Here is a 23,177-nt window from a genome sequence, read left to right on the forward strand (position 1 = left end):
TATGGTAAAATTCCTCATGTCCAGATCTCAGGTGTGTATTTGGGACACCTTTTGCGGTGGCGCTTCGCAGCGATTTCATCCGACGAGTGCAGATCTGCACCTGTTTGATCTGCCAAAGCCCAGCCTTTAATAGAGGACCCACCAAGCGCCTGAAGCCCCCAGCGCTCCTCAGATCTAGGGGTGGGTACAAACTTTCAGGGTATTTCCACCGGATGGCATCAACCTCGTACTTCACGACGGCGCCGCCTTGGCCATTGTGAAAACCGCTGCGCTTCCCCCGTCAGCGCCGGTTTGCTTCGCGTGCGTGTTCCGAGGCAGAGGGCCCTGCGTGCCGCGTCTCCCGGGCAGCGGCACCTCCAGCCGCCCGCGGGCTGCCGTGGGGAAGCGGCGCGCCCAGCCCCGCCCCCCGCTCTCCGGAAGTGCCGCGCTTCTCCGCCCCGCCTGCGCCTTCCCTTGCTCCCGGTCGGTGCCTGCTGTCCGGCGCCGCCGCCATCGCCATGGGGGGCAAGAACAAGCAGCGAACCAAGGGCAACCTGCGGGTGAGCGTGCCCTGCGGGGCGGGAGCTGCTGCACCGCGCCTCTGGGCCCCGCGTTCGGCCCATCCCGCCCCGCCTCAGCGGCCTGGCCGTGGGAGGCGGCGTGGGCCCGGGCCCCGACCGGCGGGTTAAGTCCACCTTTCCGTTCCCACCTGGTGCCTTGGGAAGGGGCCTGTAGGCAACCAGAGCCCCTCCCGTGCTGGGAGGCGGCGGAGTCTTCGGGCTTCGGGTTGTAGTTGCAGAGGCACCACCGGGCTTCAGCGGCGAATGTTGACAGGGCCCCGAGTACGAGTGCAACTTCCCGCGGCGTTTGTACGCGCTTTCTTGAGAGGGACAAAGGGAGGGGGGATTGTTAACTGTGTGGCTGGAGAGCTTTGCGGTGGAAAAGGACCCGGGGGTGTTAATCGACAGCTGTCTGAACGTGGTTCAGCAGTGTGCCCAGGTAGCCAAGAAGGCCAATGGCATCCTGGCTTCAATCAGAAACGATGTGACCAGCAGGGTCAGGGAAGTGATTCTTCCCCTGTACTCAGCACTGGAGAGGCCATATCTTCAGTGCTGTCTTCAGTTCTGAGCCTCTCACTACAAGAGGGACATGGAGATTCTGGAGCTTGCCAGAATTGGCAAAGAGTGTGGAGAACAAGTCTTATGAGGGGTAGCTGAGGGAGCTGAGGATGTTTAGCCTGGAGAACAGGAGGCTGAGAGGAGATATGATCGCTCTCTACAACTGCCTGAAAGGAAGTTGTTGTGAGGTGGAGGTCAATCTCTCCAGTAATTAACAATAGGATGAGAAAATGGGTTCAAACTGCACCAGGGGAGGTTAGTTTGGGCAGTAGGAAGCCCTGCTTCACTGAGGCGGTTGTCAAACATGGGCACAGGCTGCCCAGGGAGGTGGTCTAGTCCCCATCCCTGGAGATATTTAAAAGAAGCATATATGAGGTGCTAAGGGACATAGTTTAGTAGTGGGCTTGGCAGTGTTAGGTTAGAAGTTGGACTTGATGTTCTTAAAGGTCTTTTCCAAATGAAATTATTCTGTAATTCTAACTACAAAATCACCACAGATATAAATTACTACAGGTAATGTAGTAGTGGGTACATGTAGTGCATTTTTTCTGTAGAGTCTTAAAGTATACCTGTTGTGGTGTGACATCCATTGTATGCGGCAGTAGCTCAGGGTGGGAGAATTGCAAGAGAAGCAGTGTGTTCAGGTTATGTAATACTGACAAATTTTCTCCTTCTCGACCAGAGAAAACAAAGAGGCATGTCCTTATAGTTGAGGTTTCACATGCAGAAAAAAAACCCCTCTAAATCTGTAGATATAACAGATAAGATGTGACCTACATACCTCAAGAAAATCAGAAAAATACAATGAATTTTAGCAAATTGTCATTACTGTAAAAAACAACCAACTTACAACAAAGTCACAAAACTGTGACTGTTATTAGGAAATAAAATGTATTTGGACTATAAGCTATCACAGAGACCATTAAAGTTTCGGTCAATTTTGGGACAGCTTTTTCAAAAAGATTGTGATTGAAATAAGCATGAACCACTGCCACAGTGAGTAAGGTGTTGACTTAATCGAGGCAGACTGGAAGAGATGCTAAACTCCAAAATGCTCACTGTGGTACTAGTGGGATAGCATTATACTAGGTTACATAAGTATCCTTTTGCTCCAATCCTCTGAATCCTTCTTGGCCCCATCATTGCTGGTAGCATTTTCTGTTTTGTACGTGTTCTTATTTTTCCCCGTTATATCAATGAACAGCATTCCTTGGGATCTCTATGCATCCGTAGGCAATAATACAAGAAGAGCTAGTAAAAACGGGAGTAGTAAAGAAGGGTAAATGATTTCTTAATAAATGAATTACTTACAGAAGGACCTTTCTGGTTGCATAAGTATTCATGGATTATGAGACAAGGGAATGCTGATTCTAAAGAGAAAAACAATTTTCTAGGTCAAACTTCTATGCTTAAAGCATAAGTGGCCTTTTTTGCGTGACTGCTTTAAATAGGAGGTTAATAGAACCATAGGTATAAATAGAACCATTCTTTCAAATGCATGATGTGTGCAGAATAAAATAAAATGACTGAAATGGATAACTGACTTATCTCTCTGTTTTTTGTCAGCCTTCTAGCAGTGGCCGAGCTGCAGAGCTCCTTGCCAAAGAACGTGGAACAGTGCCTGGATTTATTGGCTTTGGAACATCTCAGAGTGATCTAGGATACGTTCCTGCAGTTCAAGGAGCAGAGGAAATAGACAGCCTTGTGGATGCTGATTTTCGAATGGTGTTACGAAAACTTTCTAAAAGGGATATTACAACAAAATTAAAAGTAGGTATAGCCTTTATTCCTCATACTTTGGGGTTTTTTGTTTTTAATCAGAAAACAATACCTCCTTCTTAAGAACAGAAGAATATGTTAAGATAACTAATGTTGTTTTCATCTTGTTAAATTTGCTAGAATTGCTATCCAGAAGGTATCTCGGAAGGCTTATAAATAGTTCCATGACACCATGCTGATGGAGCATTCGTAAACTGAAGATGCTCAATTACAAGAAATGAGTTCATTTTGCGAAAAGAGTTGCAGTGTCTGGTAGAAGCTGGTAAATTGCAGGACGTATCTGTCTGACTTCTTCAGTCACGCTCTTGATATTTTCATTTTAGGCTATGCAAGAGTTTGGGACAATGTGCAAGGAAAGAGAAGCAGAAGTTGTTAAAGGTGTTCTTCCTTACTGGCCAAGAATTTATTGTAAAATCTCCCTAGTAAGTACCAAAGTATCTAAATTTAAAACTTCTATAGACACTTCCTGTGACAACCTCTAAGGCAACCTTTATTGATATGTGAAATTACTGACTTACTCTAGGAAAAACATCAAGCTGAAGAAAAGCAGGGCTCTATTGTAGAGATGTTTCAGTATTGGCAGTGGATGGAATCTGGAACTGTTGATGCTGGGAATGTACTTGTTGGATGGAGAGAGCTGTTTGTTAGGCCTTTCTGTTAAAAAGATGACAAAATATTTCGTCTTATAAAAAGTTCCTTTATGTAGATTCCAGATTGGCTAAAGGTTATTAACTATTCAGTTAGCATCACTACAGATGTTTTTGGTCTAGGACTAATGTCTGACCAGACTTGATATTAAAGCCCAGATACACCCCCACCTCCAAACATGAAAAGACTACATGTAGCCAGATAATGTATTTAATACACCTTTAAACTATCTGGACTGACTGCTATTGGAAATGGGGTAATGGACAAAATGAATCACTGTTCTGATCCATTAGAGCAATTCCTAGTATTTCAGGAGGCAAGAGCATAGAAAGTCCTGATGTTATAAATTCACACACAAATAGTCGATCATGATGCACAGTTTGTCTAGACCTATGGTCCTTTTGATCCAAAAAAGTGTCTTCAAGGCTTCCTGTTTCTCTTGCCTCTTGTCTTTCCATTAAATATTTCTATAAAAAGGAAACAGAAACTATTGTTGTAAATAGCAGGAAAAGGTTACAGCTTAGAATGTAAAACACATTGGGAATATGATGCTGCCAAGTTAGGACTCTCCCCTTATCTAGGGATACCAAGAGGTTTTTTTTGTCATTGTTGCATATTTTCAAATCTGTATAGCATGATTCATTGCAAAAATGGCTGAACTCAGAGAAGATTTCTTTGTCGCCACTTCTGCTTTGAAGTATGTAACATCAAAGATATATTTCTTGAAAGATTAAAGCTTTCTCTTTTTTTTTCTTGAACAGGATCATGACCGCCGTGTTCGAGAAGCAACTCAGCAATCTTTTGAGCAACTGGTTCTTAAAGTGAAGAAACACTTAGCTCCTTACTTAAAAAGTATCATGGGATACTGGCTGATCGCTCAATGTGACACTTACTCCCCTGCTGCTTCTGCTGCAAAAGTAGCTTTTGAAAAAGCTTTTCCTTCAAGCAAACAACCGGAAGCCTTAGTATTCTGTAAAGATGAAATTCTTAATGTGAGTTTATGCTTTTGTATTTCTTTGAGGCTTTTTGTTGAGTATATGTCAACTTTTACAAACAGTTTAAAACACATCCCGTCCCCATCCGCTCTTCATGGTTCAATTTCTTTCTCATATGAATCTTTGCCCCTGCTAATGTGAAGACTGAGGCAAAGACACATCATCTATTATTTTTTTGACTTGTGGTTAGAATGACCAGAGCCAGAGGAATGAATATTAAGTGAATTTTGGTGTGTGCTTTTCTATGTAATGATGCTCAGTCATCAGGTAATGTTGCTGTCAGATGAAATAATGATGCTGGACTAGTTTAGCTGCCATGGTAAAGGATTAAAGAATGCTGAGCAGCATTTCAGAAAGCCTCTTCAAGTTTAGTTCTGACCAAAATTAATGCTCATCTTGCCAGTATATTTGGAACTGAGTTGACTGAATTAAAAAAGGTAAAAGTTTACATTACTGGCCCATCGTTCACAAAATTGCCTGTTTTGTTTTGTCTCAGTTTGGCTTCTTTTTACCAGAAGCACGTTGGCATAGGACTGCATAGAACTTATAAAGTGTTAGGTAGCCTTGTTTCAAACAGTACCACAGTTACTGTGTTCTGCAGGAGTCAATTAAATTATGTTCTTGTTCACTAGCATGTCTAAGGTGTTTAAAAGACTGGACTAGGAGGCTGTAAAGATTCTGAACAACATATAGACTATATTTTTCAGACATAAATGAAATACATTCTCGTGTATATATGCATTTTATTCCCCTAGGTACTTCAAGATCATCTCCTGAAAGAAACGCCTGATACACTCAGTGACCCCCAGTATGTTAGCCTGCTTTACTATATATGATTTAAGTTTTGGTCTGGATTGTTTCCTCTGTCCTTGGAAGTAGTGAATTAAGGTTTTTGTCCAGAGACAGAGTAATTATTTGAGTTCCATTCCCAGCAACTTTCTTTGGGACTAAAGTGTAAATACTTTTGAAATTGTCATCAGTTTTCTAATTCTTGCAGCACTTTTGAATAGCTGAAAGATGAGAAACTCTCTCTTTTTCTAAGTCTATATAATGTAATTCGGCAGCATTAGAATCTAAGGAAGGTTTACATACTTACATCGCTGGCATCTGAAATCAAGGGAAGAGCACAGGAAAATGAAAGGCAGTGTGTTTTAGACAGTTTAGAAGCCTACTGGTTTATTTATGGTTCACTTTAATGTGTTTTGCTCTGTTTTCTGAGAACTGTACCAGAGGAAGAAAGGGAAGCCAAATTTTTCCGGATTCTGACCTGTTCCTTGTTAGCTTTGAAAAAGTTGCTTAGCATGTTGCCAAAGAAAGAGATGCAGTCCTTGGAGGAAAAGTTGATGTCACTTCTGTCCCAAAATAAATTTTGGAAATACAGCAAACACAACATACCACAGGTAACTTTTCAATATCTCTGTTACTCTGGTTGTTCTTAGTTAAAGATAATGCACTGAACCGAAGCAAATATTGATTACTTGTATTCTACAAGAATGAACTTTGTGCTTTACTGAACTATGTTGGGAACAGCCTTCATGATCGTAGGCCTTAAATAGACAATATTGCTCTAAAATTTGCGCAGGAAAATAGTTTGTTATTTCTGTGTCACCATCATCTCGCTGGCATCTGGGGTCACTTCAGATTCACGTGAAAGATATGAACTGTGTTAGTCTACTGCAAATGTTCTTAATGCCTTTGAATTTTAGGATTTTTTTAAACCATTTTACTGGTCTTCAATCTGATCAGAATAATAGTGCTGAGTGATGAATTGATTCCAGAAGTATTTTGTTCAGATTTTTAAGGTACTTTTGGGAAAATGTTCCTTGTGTGAAGTGTAGAAAAATAAAATTTTTGATAAGCATTTTATTGTTGAGCAATTTACTTAAATATTAAACAGGCTTTTCAAATAATTTATATAATTTATTTATTTTTGGTAATATTTAAACTTTTGCTGATGTGACGAATTGCGAGGAGCACGTGTTGAAAGTTACAGTGACTTTAAAAGGAGTGTTATAAACTGCATGCAGTGACAAAGTGTTGCCATTTGAGCAATTCATTTTTTTTTTCCTATGGTCTGTGTCAGGTTCGGTCAGCATTCTTTGAGCTGACATCTGCGTTTTGCCAGTACTTGCCTGAGTTGGTGAAAGCTGAAGCACCAAGAGTTTGTCCTGCTGTTCTTCTCAGTATCGATGACGGTGATGCTGTGGTGTGTCCTGCTCTTTGGGAAGCTGTGCTGTATGCTGTTGCCACTATTGAGGTAATGTGGGAAGACTACGGGGCAGATATGTTTCTTAAATACAACTTTTCACTAAATGCCTTTGTTTTCTATGTAGAATTGAAAGAAGAGCTTAACTGGGCTTTCTTCATGATTAGTAGACATGAACTTATCAGTGCTACATGCTCCTTCGTACTCCTTGGGCTTTCAGTGTAACTTTCAAATATATTGTGTCCAGCATGTCTACAGATGAGAGTTATTTTATAAGTTTAATTAAATTAATCTGAATCCCTTTGATTAAATGTAGTAACAATAAATATTAGTAATACTAGTAAGTAAAATAATACTTGAAACATTTTCTTGGTTAAAATGACTTTGAGAGCATTTTGGTTTGTTTATTTCCCCTTCTAATTTAATACTTGGTTCCATTTTAATTTTATAATTATTTTGCTGCTTCTAAATCAAATACCAGCTTTGTGTTTATTAGCAGGAGGTGTTGCTGCAGACTCAGCGATTTTGAAGGTTTAATGCTGCAGATCTCTTTTGTAACTCTGGCATAAACTGTTCAAATTTACAAGAAAAAAAAAAATCTGTGTTCAGCTTACTGTAAATACAGGTGTCTGGAACTGTGATGAATCAGATCAGATAACAAAAGCTTTGGTAGTGGAGGAAGAGTGCCAAAGTATTTTGTAACCATCAGAAGATGTTTGAAGAGAGTTTTTAAGTTAGTGATGCATCTAAAGTTAGATTTTGAAATTGTTGCTTATTCTTGATAATAAAAACAGAGCATTAAATACAGGACCAGTTACAATAATGATATTTTATGAAGCTTTCTTCGGAGAAACACAGAGTGGTAGGGTTTGGAAGGGACCTTTAGAGATCATCTAGTCCAACCTCTCTGCTAAAGCTAAGAAGAACCTGCTAAACCTGCTAAAGGACCTAGATAAAGTTCTTAAAGCATTATTAAAGAGAAGCCTTTAGTTGCAGTTTGCTAGCAAAGAAGGTCTGTTTATTTTAAACAACCCAGAAACATTTTCATTGTATTAACTTCTTAAATTCTCAAGCTGAAATAGGGAGGAAGTGATTTTTAAAAATACTGGCAAGAGAATTTAAGTTTTATAGTAATTTGTTTCAACTACAACATAGAGAGGTAGATTAAATGTCGAGCCTGGGAGCTCTTCCAAGGCAACATATTCTCATTGAATTTACAATATGAGTATTTCTTTCTGTAGGACTGTTGGAGTCACGTGAATGCCAGAAAGGGAGTCCTGCCAAAGCTATGGGCAGTGCTTCGAGAAGGTGGACGAGGACTGGCTACTGTTATATACCCAAATCTCTTGCCGTTCATTAGCAAGGTACCTCCTGGCATTGCAGAACCAAAGCTGGAATATTTCAGAACATTTTTCAGCTCTATAATTCAAGGGTATGAACCACAAATTTATGTATTTTTTTTAAATCAGTCTCTTTTACATTTGGAAATAGAAGAACTAATCTTCTTTAAGCCTTTAAAGATAAGTAAAATACCATTTGACTTGAGGATATTTAAATATGTGTTAACTGTTTACTTCAAAGAAGACTATTTTCACACAGATATTTGAAAATGATATTGTAAAAATACTCTTAAATATCCAAAACTAGGGTCTATCCTATGTGACTGTCTCTGTCTGCTTAAGCCTTCAGTCTTCTTTTTGGTTTTGCTACATCTTCCATACCCAAAGCATTCTTACATCTCCTTGTTAAAGCTTTGTGTTTATTCCATTATAAATTTTAAAATAGGAAATAAATTAAAATATAAATTTAGACTGGCTCTTATCAGGCTCTTGTCACCAGTGTGTAATTATTACAGACGTTATTGGCGATGAGCCTTGTGATTGTGAAATTTCCTATATGCAGGAACTTTAATTCTTGTAAAACTGATTTTGAATGGATTGAAACTGCTATAATTTTTTACCTTTAAGATACATCAAAACAAATTTTCTATCAAACCTAATTCAAATAGATGCATGTGCATCGTGTACTTAAAAGCATATCCAAGTTATTTTATGAAAACCTAAAACATTTAAGCAAAAATCAATTCTTGATCAGTGTTGGTGTGGCTGTTAGCAGAGCTCTGGGAGGGGGAAGTTATGTACAGATTGGTTTTGAAAAGTGTGTAGAATTTTATTACAAGTAGTAAAATGGTTGTAATATTTGAATGATAGTTTGTGTGATATTTTCATTAAAAAGCAAAGAAACTGCAGTCGTTCAGACTCAGACTGGCTATGGTGAAACTGTCTTTTGGTGACTTTTTGTTTTAGCTTTTTTTTCCCCCTTCCTTTCTATAATAGAAAGTGACACTTTCTAAACTTCTGTGGCACATGCAGAAAATTGCAAAGAAGTTTTAACAGACAACTGGAACAGCAGACATTGTGCTTAACTGGATACGTTTCCTCTAGTTAGTTCCACAGAGGTTTTTGAACAAATACTAATACTAGATGAAAAAGTTATGTAAGTTGTATTAAATGCACAACTTCATTGTTTTGACTCTTTAAATATGTTCACAGGATCGCAGAATTTTAAAGGTTGGAAGGGACCTCAAAAGATCATCTAGTCCAACCCCCTTGTCAGAGCAGGACCTCCTAGAGTAGATCACACGGGAACTCGTCCAGCTGGGTTTTGAATGTCTCCAGAGAAGGAGACTCCACAACCCATCTGGGCAGCCTGTTCCAGTGCTCCCTCACCCTCACAGTGAAGAAGTTTTTCCTTGTGTTTCTTTGGGACCTCTTATGTTCCAGCTTCTACTTGTTGCCCTTTGTCCTATCATTGGATATCACTGAGAAGAGCCTGGCTCCATCCTTCTGACACCCGCCCTTTATGTATTTGTAAAAATTAATGAGGTCACCTCTCACTCTCCTCTTCTCCAAGTTAAAGAGCCCCATCTCTCTCAGCCTTTCATCATAAGGGAGATGCTCCACTCCATCATCTTTTATTGAATTTGTTTTGGTCTGACTCTTGTCAATGATTCTGTGATTCTGTGTTGTCATATTGGTGTTGTCTGGATAACAACAGCATGACCAAGGTTCCGTTGGTTATGTATGGATTGTATTTCTCAGAAGTATAGATGACTGAGTGTGCCCTGCCTCTGATATTGCCTTTCTATAGGTTGTCGAGTGAGCGAGCAATCGCCAGCCCTTCAGAAAGCTCAGCAATTGTAACTGCATTTATGGAATGCCTGCGTTTTGCCGTACTGCAGAAAACTGAGAAAGAAGATGACCAAAGACAATTTCATCAAATGCTTATATACGACCAGGTGTTTATTAGAAGTACTTTATATTGTTATGGGTACAATTAATAATTCAAAATTAAAGAAAAATCTGAATTTCTGTGGGGATTTACTTCTCTATTCAAAGTTTCACTAAATTTTACGGAAATATAAATTACTGAATTTAGTCAGTTTTTTCCTTCCTATAAAGTCATCCCTTTTACTGGGCAGTTTAAATTCTGTTCTTTTAAAACAGCATCCCACTCTGTGTATTTTGATGTAGTCTTCAATTATGAGTAATTCTGAAGGTTTTGGAATTGCGTCAGGAATGTTTCTCAAAAGTATAGAATTTCCTGGTATTACAAATAATAAAATAATCATCTAGTTGGATCACTGTTCTTTAATTTTTTTTTTTTTGTCTTCATAGCTAATTCCTCTTACTGATGCTGTACTTAAGGAGCCCAGGTTACAAAATGGACCGTTCTTTTACCAAATAGCAGAAACGTTGAGCTCCTGGGAAGCTAAAGCAGAGCTCTCCGATGATAATGGCACAGATGAAGTTTTCCAGAAACTGTTGTCAAATTTTTGGGACCGTCTTCTAAAAATGTGTGTACTTCATGTTGATGTGTTGGATGCTGAGGAGAAATCACTGTTTGCCATATCTGGTATGCTAGAAATTCTTCAGAATCCAAAGAGTACCACAAAACCAAACAACAGAAAATCTCTAAAAATCAGATTTACGGATGAGGATGAATCTGAAAGAAACACAGAGAATGGAAAGCTCACGGAAATGAGAAATAATGATTCTGAAACACAGACTGACTTTCAGCGTACTTCATTTCTAAGGAAGGAACCTTTAGAGAATTTAGTCTGCAACCTTGCTGAACTGAGTATTGTTTATGTCAATGAACAGAAGTCAGAACAGCATTTGAAATTTCTCTCTGCTCTGCTCAACTCTTTTTCTTCAAACAGAGTATTTCAAGTACTTTTAGAGCAGGGAAATGATACAAACTCTGCTCAAGTTGAATCCCAAAACGAAGTGAAAGCTCATCATGAAAGTCCATCTGTGCAGTTTTTGTATGTGAATTTAATAACTTGGCTGAAAGAAGACTGGAGAAAAGACACCCATTTTCTGGTTGATATTTTGTACAGTGTGCTTAATTGTTGCAACAGTAATGGTGAAAGGAAAACTATTCTTGATGATTTAACAAAGGTATGATTTGTACGTTTTGTTATTAGCTTTTATCAAAGTGACTGCTCTTTTTGTGGGCTGTAGTTGGTGAGCAATTTGAGGGCTTTGGAATGGAAGATACTGTACATGAGCATGAGTCAGTTCAGCATAAGAAAGCAGATTTGGAAAATGTTGACATGGCAGTGTTGAGGTGAAAGACTGTGGTATATATTTCCCTTTCTCTATGGTATAAATATTTTTTGTAAAAAGTAACATCAGAGTTTCTCTGCTCTTCCTGATACAGTGTGCTTTTATACTAGTGGTGTTTCTTATAAAAACAGTTCCTGTTGCTATGTGTGGTAGAGAAAGACTTGAAAGCAAAAAATAATAATGTAATTGATCACTTTGTGGCTGAAATTTAGCAACTTCTGCTTATCCCCTGCAAAAAACAAAGTCATAAACCAAACAGTTACAATGGTATTAAATGCTTCCTATTCAGCAAAGAATGTTAAACATTGTATAATTTTGCTTTTCTTTTCAGATGGATCTGAAATGGGTTATTTTTCTGCAGATAATTCAAAAGGTATCTCTTTAAGACTTTTTGATTCTTTTACATATTTTCTGGTGTTATTTTTCAGTTATGTGTGTTTGAATTACCTTTTTTTATTCTTTGAATGACTTTTAAAAAAATTGAAGTAGTGATAATTTCCATAGTTTAAAAATCTTGTAGTAATAGTTTCAGAGAGTTGTTTTTTTTAACTGTGTTTAAATGTAGGGATGGTCTTAGAAATGAAATGATGATTCCAAAACAAAAGCATCTCTGTCCCTTCTGTTTTTAGTCAGTTTGCTTTTCAAGCCACTGAGATTGCTGATAAATTTGTGGTTATCCCTTCTAAGCTAAGTTGGGTGTTAGACCAATAATTTATATGATTATTTGTATCATCACCCTTACGTTGTGCTTACAAGGAAAAGATAGTGTACCCTTTTTTTTCCATATGTGATATTGAGAGACTGACATTTAAGCTATTGATTGGGATGAAATATGAAGTGTATTACAAGTTTTTGGACAAGTCCAGTATGTTGACCATAGTCTCTTTCCTCACATATACCTTGGAAGCTCAGTTTTTATGATTTTGTAACTTGCAAAGACTTATCATCAAAATAACGATTTTCTGATTTGTGACCTTCCATTTCTTTTTAGAGAAATTCAAATGCTGTAAATAGATGTTATCTTCTCTATGATATCCAATGATAGGACAAGGGGCAATGGGTATAAGCTCGAACATAAGAGGTTCCAAAGAAATACAAGGAAGATTTTCTTCACTGTGAGGGTGAGGGAGCACTGGAACAGGCTGCTCAGATGTGTTGCTGAGTCTCCTTCTCTGGAGACATCCAAAACTCAGCTGGACAGGTTCCTGTGTGACCTACTCTAGGTGGTCCTGCTCTGGCAGGAGGTTTGGACTAGATGATCTTGCCAGATCCCTTCCAACCGTCCATGACGCGTGATATGATTCCCACTCTGTGTGCAGCTTTGACAAAGTAATCTTTTGTTTGGTTAAGTTAATACCCTGTAAAGTTTATTATCATTATTCTCTTGTAATTCAGGCATGCTCAAGCACAACAAAACTTTCCTTAGTCTCTGACTGGCTGAAAGGAGATACACTTGGAGAAAGACTTGTAATGCTGGCAGATGATCTCTGTCACCTGGGTTTAAAACCTATAGCAACCTCATCAGAGTCATCCTCTTCAGAAAGGTGGACCCTCCTGAGCTTAGTGTTGTCACAACACATTAAAAATGGTAAGCATATTATTCTTTGGAGATTGTGAAGTGTAAACACAGCACTTAAGGTTGAAGGGTATTTGAGATCTTTCAGAATACTCAATTTGTAACATTTAGTCTTTCCTCTGGTGGTATTTGGTGGCTTCTTTGTTCTTTTTTGGGGTTTTTTGCTTTAGGGGCTTTTTTGTTTGTGGTTTTGTCTTTTTTTAATCTAAGCAAATTAACCATGTCCAGTTTAATTTCATAAACACTTAACTTGCAGCAGTGACATTTCATTTTTTTTTTTGGTCTACATTTCTAAACAAAAGTATTTAAAGAACAGATTCGGATTTGTAAGTCTGGATAACATAAGGGAAATTGAAGTAAATTTGGTTTATTAGCTGATGTGCTGTGGAATATTTACTTTTAAACCAAACCATTGGAAATTTATCTTAAAAACTAAAATCCCAAAAAGCAATGGCTACAGACCAATGCCTTGTTCCGGAACCTCCTAATTGCTTTGAGAGATTTTCAATTAGAATCATGTATTTTAAAAGATGTGTTTGTGCACTTATGCTGTATATGTAATCTGGTTTATATTAATAACATCCTATTTAATTTCTTCCTGCATTTTGTGGTATTTATGATAGAAACTTCTACCAAAGTTCAATTTTTTGATGTTTTCTCTGTCAGCTTGTCACTTATGTTTTGTTGAACTCAGCATTTGCTTTGATCTCTGAGGTAGCATACTTCAGTTGATCTGAATGCTGAGCCCGTGTGGTGCTTTCAAGTTTCAAAGCTGTGCACAAGTTGACTGCAGTGGGTGTTTATAGATAGTACATCCTAAGGGTGTTGTAAGATGGTTATTTCTGTTACTGGAACTTTTAACAGAGGAGCATCAGGAAAAACTCTCCAGAGAGGATTGAATAAACTTTCTTAATTGTGAGTTGGTGGTATCCTGGGGCTGATTGTCCAGGAATTTTGCTTTTTGGCTCTAGAACTGGAGGTATTACTGAGCTCCTTTTGTACTGGGTGCTGTGTGACTGATTTTAAAATGTGTTAGCTAAAGTCTAAGAGATCTTCAGGAACAACGGTAGTTCTTGATTTAGTGATTTAGACCAAAATTAGACTATGTGGACTTTCAAAAAAAATTTGAGATCTCTCACCTAAGTTTCTAAAGGTAAACTGTCATGGAGGAAATGGAAGGGCCTTTTATGAATCTTTAACCTATCAGATGATAGGAATTAAAGGAGAAGGATAAATACTGAAAAGATGACAATTGTTTCTGATAGATTATACAGAGTAATCAAAACTGAAGCTTCACAGACCTGTAACATATGAATGATAAACTCATAAAGTTACAAATGAAAACATCAAAAGTATACATGGGAAGAACACAATTGTAACAGTATCTATTCAGTGGTTAGGCTTTGAGCTGTTCAGACTTTGAGATCTTCAGTCATTGTGGTGGTTCCCTTTGAGTGGCAGGTTGGTACTCAACAATAAAAACAGGAATACAGAGTAAAAGGAACTGTTGTGAAAAAACCAAAGGACAATTGAAAAATATTATGGCGTTGGTTTGTGAATATCTCAAATACTGCCTGTAGTTTTGGTTACTGCAATATTTTTGTTCACTTATATGCTTTTGAAAAAAAAGGTGTGACAATTAGAATATGCCCACAGAAAGACGGCAGGGATGGTTGGGCAATCACAGCAGCTTCTGCTTGTAGAGGCAATGAAATAGACTAGGATGTTTTAGCTTGCAATGAAAGTGATTGTGGATGGGGTTATGGTAAGGAGCCATAAAATCATAATTGGTATAGGAAAAGCAAAGAGGAGAAATTTTTAATTGTTTATTTAACTGGAAGAGCCAGAGGTTACTTACACATTTTAAATAGCAGGCTTGAAGAAAGAGAAAAGTAAACTACTTGATACAGTTCATAACTGAATAATAGAACTCATTACCATACGAAGCTGTGAACTTGAAGGACAAATGGGATTAGCCTGCTTAGATCCAACGAGAAAGGGAATAAGCATATTCCTGGAAAATTGATCTGATTGGGTTAATAATAGGCAATGGTTGGGGTACAATCTCCAGCTCATAGTTTGCTACGAGAAGCTAGGAAAGTGTAAAAGTTGAAGGGATCATGCTGCACTTGCTCTGTTTTGAATATCTTTTGTCTAAGCTGCTTCAGCTGATTTAGAGAAAGGATACTTGGCAATGTGAAACTTTGGCTTAAGTGATCCTAGATGACTCTGGAATAAGAAGGTGCATTTAGGTATATATCAGGCTGAAACTTCTTTGCACTTTATTTTGCATTCCAAATGAATAAATAAAAACTAAATCAATGCATATTAATATAATATCTTTGAATGATCGTGTTTATCAAGTAATCAAAGCTGCTGTCTTTTTACTCTCCCTGACAGAATCTTTGATTGGTGAAAGTTTTGTTGAAAAGATTATTGATAAACTCCAAGCAGCTCTGTCTAAAGCTAAAGATCTTTCTGAAGCTGGGAATTCTGAACCATCAGTGTCTTTCATCTGTGATGTAGCCTCCAGCTTTTTCAGCTCAGTTAAAGGGTGTTTATTGATGCCATCTTCCGAAGATTTGCTGCTCACCATCTTCCAGTTGTGTGCTCAGAGGCAGGATGCTACGCACTTAACAGGTAATTTGGAAGAACAACTTCAACCAAATTTTGTAGTTCATGCTTACGTCTAAATTTTTCTTTTTCATGAAACAATTTCAAGTGTATAATAGAATGTTGAGTTCATGGACATTGAGCACTTGCAGCTGTGACTGAAAAGAAAATTTGGCTTTAATTTACAGTGCCAACAGTTACTAAACATCAAGTCCTGAACATCTTTACAGGGATTTGAAATGTTTTTGATGTTTTCCTTGTGCTTCAGCTGTCTTTAAGTCTATGATATTCCATACTTTCTGGAGTGTTACATAAATTATTTAACATCTACGAAATACAAGTAATGAGATTTTTTTTTGTTGTTCATTTTGCAACGTGGGGAGCCTGTGAAAAAATGTCTGCAATCACTTCAGTGAAAAGAGACATATTTATTCTGAAAACATATGTGTTGGTCAAGTTGCTCTGACAAATTATGACCTATTTCTTTCTCTACCAGCATCTTATTTGCAGACTGAGATCCTAATTTCTTCATTCTTCAAATGCAGAATTTGAGATAAATCGATATATTTATTTACTGACATAGATACAAAGGAGCAAACATTGCACTGTTGTTGTAGAAGTAGGACAAAGCTAGCCTGACAACCACTGCTGCTTTTCAAATGATGTTGTGAATGTTCAGTATTTCAGTATTTTAAAAAAGATCTGTGGTTTTGAAGACCATATGGACGTATTGTAGTAGATATCAGGAACATCACTTTTACTGGCAACTAAAACGTTGCATGTGTGTCAGATTTAATTTAAAACTGCTCTACAAAAAAATCTTTATATTTGCCTTTGAGAGTTATTGCCTGTAACCACATAGAAAAGGGAATTCCTTTCTCCTCTAGGACCTTTAGACCTGCAATTGTTATAGTATACTCTAGGTTGTAATTTGAGTTTATCTGTTTGTGGTGGGTATGCCAGTCTCTGTTGGTTTTTTTTGTTGTTGTTGTTTGTGGTTTTTGGTTTTTTTTTTCTTTTCCTACAATAGATTTACTTGTATGTAAATTAAAACACACTTGGATGTCTGGTGTAAATTCACTTGTGCATCAGCTTCGGAGTATGCAGAAACAGAGTACCTTTTTGCATAAATCTGCACTGTGGGTCAAGAATCAAATTCAGTCTTCCTCTTTGGATGTTAAAAGGTAATTGTGATGTACATGTCCATTTTATAATGTTGTTCTCCAAAACAAACCACGATCAGTTCTCTCTGTATATTTAATTGACATCTGTGTTACCGAGAGCTTTTTCAGCCTGTTAGAGGTGAGATTGTGATGTAGAGCATAACTTAAAATGCCATTGGTATGCATATTGTATATATAGCATTGTAGTAGTTTAAAATGAATCAGCTTACTTTCATTGGATAGTGCTGAACTTGTTTGCAGTGTTTTTTCCTTTTTTCAGCCTTCAGGTTTTGATCTCTGCAGTTAGTGATTTGCTGTCTAAGCTTATGGAAGCTGATTCTGGATATCTTGTGGGGGTTTATGTTGAGCACATCACTCCAAACAAAACTGAGTGGAAGAAATTGCACGAGTCTCTCTCCACTGAGGTATAAAAATGATGATGGATGTGCACATGATAGTCTATCTTACCTCAAGTCTCTGTCCTTTAGGGTAAATAAGCGTTATTTTGACATGACACTGAGGAAAAAATCTATATGTTTTTGGCATCATCCAATGCTACCAGAGAAAATAAAAAATCTATTAAATTACCCTTTCCATAGAATGGTAGGGGTTGGAAGGGACTTTTAGAGATCATCTAGTCCAACCCCCCTGCAGAAGCAGAGTCACCTAGATCAGGTTGCATAGGAACATGTCCAGACAGGTCTTGAAGACCTCCAAGGAAGGAGACTCCACAACGCCTCATGGCAGCCTGTTCTACTGCTCCCTCACCCTCACAGTGAAATTGTTTTTTCTTATGTTTAAATGGAACTTTTTGTGTTCCAGCTTCATCCCATTACCCCTTGTCCTGTTGCTAGCTACTACAGAAAAGAGGGATGTCCCAATCTCCTGACACCCACCCTTTAGATATTTATAAATAAGAGATCACCCCTCAATCTCCTCTTCTCCAGACTAAACGGCCCCAGCTCCTGCAGCCTTTCCTCATATGAAAGATGTTCCATTCACCTGATCATCTTGGTGGCCCTGTGCTGGACTCTGTCCAGCACTTGCCTGTCCCTCTTGAGCTGAAGAGCCCAAAACTGGACACAGTAGTCCAGATGAGGCCTCACCAGGGCAGAGTAGAGAGGGAGAAGAACCTCCCTTGACCTGCTGGCCTTTATCCTGCTTTTCTGCATGGAACTTCAGCAGCATTGTCTAACTAAGGAGTTTTGTCTCAGCATATACGTTATGAAGGTGATCTTTGAGTTAACTCTTCTGTAAGATTAATTTTATGAAAGACAACGATATCTGCAGAGGAACATAATAGGCTAACTATCATCAGAATGCTGAGATACGTAGAGTGGAGAGTGGGGAAGGACATAAATTTCCTATCCAACCACTAAACTTCAATATTTCTTGTAAAATATATAGAGTTCTAAAGATGCTGATGTATTTCTGAGGCAGCAATGCAGTTTCAAGTTACTGCTGTGCATTTAGGTGTTTTAGTATTCCTGGAGTGGGTCATTCTCACCATTGTGCTTTTGGTTTCTTTTGTGGTTATTTTTCAGTAATTCTGAATTTTCACAGTCAAACAAATTACAGCTTTTCTATGTATCATTAAAATGTTCACTTATTTGATCATGCTCTTTTTATGTACATATTACAGTGGATGCACAAACCTCTTCTGGAGGGAAGGCTTAGTATGAATTGTGTACCTTTGGGATCATGTGTCAAGCTGTGTGACACGACTAAACTTCCAGGCCATTTATGTACTTCAGCCTTACTAAGTAAAATGGTGCTACTTGTATTGGAAAATGGCATGGTCTGTGAAAATGATGATGCTGAAAGAAAGAAAATTGACAATATAAGTAAGTTATAAGGGTAAAACCTAAAGGAATTACAATTTCTATTACTTGTAAATGAACCTGAATTGGTAATTGGAAATCAATAATTAAAGTTTAGCCTATAGGGATGAGAAATCACCCTTTCACCTTTTTTTTTTTTATTTGTTTTTTGGTTTTTTTTCTAGTTATTCTTTAGAAGTCTAAGAATGCATGAGTACAGTGTTTATATTTCTAGGACCTCTTGCCATTATATATACGTTATCCCAACAGAACTTTGAATTTGGAGAAGTTTGAGTTTATGATGAACTTTGAAGTTGTTCATTGCCAAAACACATGGAACAGTGTCATGAGTAGGCAATAAGAAGTGTATCTGTGCTGTCAGATAAATTCCCTGAGTGTTTAGCCATAGTGTGAAGATATTTTAAGGCAGCAATTTTTCTTACTTCCAATAGGAGGAATGTTTTTTATTTTTAGTTGTAGAATGCTCATATTAGAGACAGCATTATCAAATTAATGAATTAATGAGAAGTCTAACCATGATGAGAATTGTAGTTGTTCAGTGTAGGTCTCTGTAAGCTAATGGTGAGACTACATTCTGACTCTTAGCATAAAATTTGGTTGTATGTTTGTTTGGGTTGTTTTTCTGGACTTAGATCTTGATTGCCTTCTCTGAAAGAAATATACATATTAAAAAATATATGGAGAAGAATTAGAGTTCTTGTCATGCTTGATTTGCTTTAAAATTTCCTGAACATCTAGAATAGATTATTATAGCTTTATTTTCACTTTTATGCTGCAGTAGCAAAGATCTAGTTCATTCTCTGAAGCACCTGAGGTTACATAGAAATATCATCTTTTTAGTGCATTAAAAACGTACTTTAAAAAAGTATGACAAAGCCTGGACTTCAAATCTCTTGCTTATGACCTGAATCAATTCAGCAGTTGTTTGTAAACAATCACCTCTGTTTAATTAGTTGCAGAGCTGTTGTACTCATTACAATGGATTGAAGAATTGGAGAATCCTCCTTACCTACTTCTGGAATATCTTCATATGTTAGAAGAAATGCATATCACTTATGAGAAGTTCAGAACACTTGGTAATACAGCTAGCGTTCAGCAAACAGTATTTGATAGGTATGTAAGAACAAGTAAGACAGCCTTTAACTCTGTCTTCACATTTTGCATTTTCTAAACTGTTGAGTGTCACCATATTTCCTTATGTGTACTGATGCAAACTTCATCCAAATGCTTTTGTTGTGAAGTGTGCAGCTTTATGTATTAACCAGGGTCTTTTCTTCTCTTTTGAAGATCAGAAGAACATGGAAGACTCTGGTCCTTAACCATGGCTAAAGTTACTAGTGTGGAAAACACTGTATCCTGTGAGATGAAACAACTTTTTAAGACAACAGAGGGGTATCTTAATACTGCTGCCTATAAACGTTTTGTTTGCTGCAAATGTTGATAATGTTAAATGATGCTGATTCTGATAAATGGCAACTGAAAGCTGAAAATTTGGTAACCTGTGTGTATGATATGTAATGGTTAGACTCAGTTTAGTGTATGAGCTCAGTTATGTCATAAGATAGTAGATCATTATGAGCCAATTGGTGTTTCGTTTACTAGTTAATTCTTTGCATTTCTTTAATTCCTGATGTTTTGTTTGTATGAATAGATTTCTGCCATTAACAGAGGGCAGATTGCATACACTTCAGTGCCTGTCACCTTTTTTAATTGAAGAAGAAAAGAAAGAACTTGTCTTCCACTGTGTGGCCAAACTTATGACGTGCTCAGAGACACAGCTTTCCAGCACTGATGGTGAGTATGTTCTTACCTCAGTCCATTTTATTAGAATTTAAGAACATTATTTTTTAATACTTTAAGATAAAACATGTTAACCACAATAACATCATTTTTTTTTTTTCTAGAAAGAAATATCTTCTCAGTTTGCATATTCTATACTGTTTGTAGGAGTAGTTTTCTTCCTTATTATGGAAGTAAAAGCTATACTGCCTGGTATGAAATTAGACCTAAAGGATTTAGGCTGATATTGTTAAAAGAATTTTGATATTGCTGAACTTCTTTTTAGATCCATCTGATTTAAACACATCTGTAAATATTGAAGCTTCCCGTTAATCATTTAGACTTTACACAGCATGCAAAAAATATTACTATTGTCAACTAGTAGTGTCAGGATTATCTTTAGATGCTTTAGCAAGAACTCTTCCACAGTTTATGTACAATTTTTGACTAGTTCTTTCGGTGTGCTGAGCCAGAACTGCTGTACATACACTTTCAGTAGCTATTGAAAAATTACTTTGAGGTGATTGTGTTACAATAATGCTTTGAATATCCTTTAGAAAAACTTTTTGTTTTCACAAACATTGCTTTTCAAGAACATTCTTTGGGAATTGTCACGTGCAGTCCTTCTGCATGTTTTAATTAGATGTTCTTGGAAAGAAAAAATCTCTTTTTTCTCAGTACTTTTCTCTGCTTTCTTGCACATACTTTTATTGATTAGTCTATATAAAAACTAGAAAGATGATTTTTGTATTTTTAACACGGCTGTGCTTAAATAAATTGAAAAAAACCTATTTTTGGTGACTTTAAACTGTGAATATCCGTCCCTTGGCAGCGTCCTTGGGTTTTCCAATGAGTTCTGCAAATGGATGTCCTCGAAGTGTGAAAATGTTCAGAGTTAGTGTCATGCAGCAAATTGAGATGAATATTGAGTCTTTCTACTGTGGTAGTTAATCTAACTCTTAGTCTTCAGATTTAGTTAAACCTTCCTGGTTTTCTGAGTGAACTGGTGAACTAACCAAATATGTCTACAAAAGTTTAACCAGAACATGCGAAAAAGAATCTTTGCTCCTCCTCTGTTGTGTAGCACTGGTCTGCATTTTCCTTTCTTCTGCTTCTCAATTTCCTAGAGGTTTCTGAGCAGACAATATATATACTCAAATTGTCCCATGAAGCGTGCCACAGGTTGTAGGTTTGCCGTTCAAGTTTTAATTTTTTTCAGATCAGGGAGGTGCTGGTGAAGTTCTTGTAAGCCATTGCACTGCTGCTTCAGTGAAGTGGGTTTTTTTGTTTGGTTGGTTTTGCTCTGCATAAATGGTACATCACTTAACTCAGTTCATTGTCATTGTGCTTCGAAGAAAAGTTCTTGTTCTGCAAGACATGTAGATACACACAGTTTGCTTTAGAAATGGAAAACAGTACTAATGCAACTGTAGTACTTCACTCTCAAACTAAAAAAGATAATGGAATTCATAGCTAGTAGTTAACATTTACTTCATTATCTGTCCAAATTATTGCTTAACATTCCACATTTATAGATTTAAATCTTAGCAGGTATTTTTCCTTTTTGTTACTTGTATAAACCAACAACTAACCTCGTAAGAGTTTTTGGTTGGTTTGAGGTGGATTTTTTTGGTTGTTTTTTTCTGTTTTGTTTGGGTTTTTTAAGTTTGGGTCAGGTATAGCATTTTTGATTTAACAATGGCATCTCTGGATTACATGTTGAAACAGGAAAGCTTAGGTGTTACCAAAACTGTCTTATATTGTTAAGATCAATTGAAATGATCCAGTCAATTAACAAGTTCTACTGTTTGTTTTGTCTTGAAGTTCAAGACCTATTCAGTAATATATTTTTATTATGTTGTAGGAGCATTTGGGTGTCTTTCCATTTTGAACTCCTGCTTGAATGATAGAAGTATTGAGTGTGATCATCTTCTACCTGGAATACTAAAGATCATAATATCCTGGAAAAATGATAATGAGGACAGCTTTCTCTTTAGCTGGTGGGTGCAACTTTGAGATAATTTGGCTTTTTCTAAAAGTTTAAAAATACAGTGGTTATTAACTCCAACAAAATCAATTTGTATGTTACAACTGCTCTAATATTACAGTTTTATGCCTTTGTAGAACTGCATCCCTCAGTTTAATATATTTAAGTATCTAGTAACTAATACTGAAGAAAATTACACAGATGGTTTAAGGCTGGGGAAGGAACTGGGAGATTTTTTTGGTAATGCATCTAGATGTCAACTGTTTTCAAACACATTCTGAACTGACCAACTTTTGTAGGTGTGGAGGGATGTTTAGTTCCAAATTCTGATTGCTTATTTAGGTAGCAGAAAGAAAACTTGAATACTATACTCAGGTGTCTGTTTTTTACAGTTCTGGACCTGAAAATATAACTTGGAAAGCTTCCAGAAAAGAGTAGAAATATACCGATGTTCATTTGTCTTGAATATAGTGAGAAAAATCCAGGCAACAAAGTCTCAAAATAACATACACTATCTGGACACTTGAGGACTAACATTATTTTAAAAATTAGTAACCTAAATAATTTTGGGTTTGCATTGATTTAGCTAGGATTGCTAAATTTAATAGTTTACACATTCACTCAAGTAATATAGGCATACGAATGGTACCATTTTAGCAATCTGTCTAATGTGTAAATGAGCAATTAGCTCTGACAGTCTATTTCATATCTGTTGATTGACATAGGCTTGGCAGCTAACATAGTGTTCTAACTTGGAAAGACAGAATATCAGAAGCACAGAGGGCAAAGCCTAGTGTGAGACTAATCTTTCCTAAGAGGAGGAACGAAGGCAAGAATATAATACTCAAGTCTACAACATGAA

At 37.2% G+C, this 23,177-nt stretch overlaps 1 protein-coding gene across 1 annotated transcript in view; it reads left to right on the plus strand.

The window, feature by feature from the left end:
* The first annotated feature begins 427 nt into the window (after positions 1-427).
* LTN1 (listerin E3 ubiquitin protein ligase 1) overlaps positions 428-23,177 on the plus strand; it is a 32,973-nt gene continuing 10,223 nt past the window's right edge. Inside the window, exons 1-20 of the mRNA XM_062002245.1 lie at positions 428-539; positions 2,664-2,867; positions 3,200-3,298; positions 4,286-4,516; positions 5,275-5,327; positions 5,739-5,919; positions 6,603-6,776; positions 7,967-8,157; positions 9,876-10,023; positions 10,403-11,188; positions 11,688-11,729; positions 12,752-12,944; positions 15,333-15,572; positions 16,576-16,729; positions 16,989-17,133; positions 18,351-18,552; positions 19,503-19,662; positions 19,837-19,941; positions 20,201-20,343; positions 22,193-22,328. Coding sequence (XP_061858229.1) covers positions 498-539; positions 2,664-2,867; positions 3,200-3,298; positions 4,286-4,516; positions 5,275-5,327; positions 5,739-5,919; positions 6,603-6,776; positions 7,967-8,157; positions 9,876-10,023; positions 10,403-11,188; positions 11,688-11,729; positions 12,752-12,944; positions 15,333-15,572; positions 16,576-16,729; positions 16,989-17,133; positions 18,351-18,552; positions 19,503-19,662; positions 19,837-19,941; positions 20,201-20,343; positions 22,193-22,328 — 3,629 coding nt within the window. The 5' untranslated portion in view covers positions 428-497. The remainder of the gene's footprint in view (positions 540-2,663; positions 2,868-3,199; positions 3,299-4,285; positions 4,517-5,274; positions 5,328-5,738; positions 5,920-6,602; positions 6,777-7,966; positions 8,158-9,875; positions 10,024-10,402; positions 11,189-11,687; positions 11,730-12,751; positions 12,945-15,332; positions 15,573-16,575; positions 16,730-16,988; positions 17,134-18,350; positions 18,553-19,502; positions 19,663-19,836; positions 19,942-20,200; positions 20,344-22,192; positions 22,329-23,177) is intronic.

Source organism: Colius striatus, chromosome 1 (genome assembly GCF_028858725.1).
Source record: "Colius striatus isolate bColStr4 chromosome 1, bColStr4.1.hap1, whole genome shotgun sequence".
NCBI lineage: Eukaryota > Metazoa > Chordata > Aves > Coliiformes > Coliidae > Colius > Colius striatus.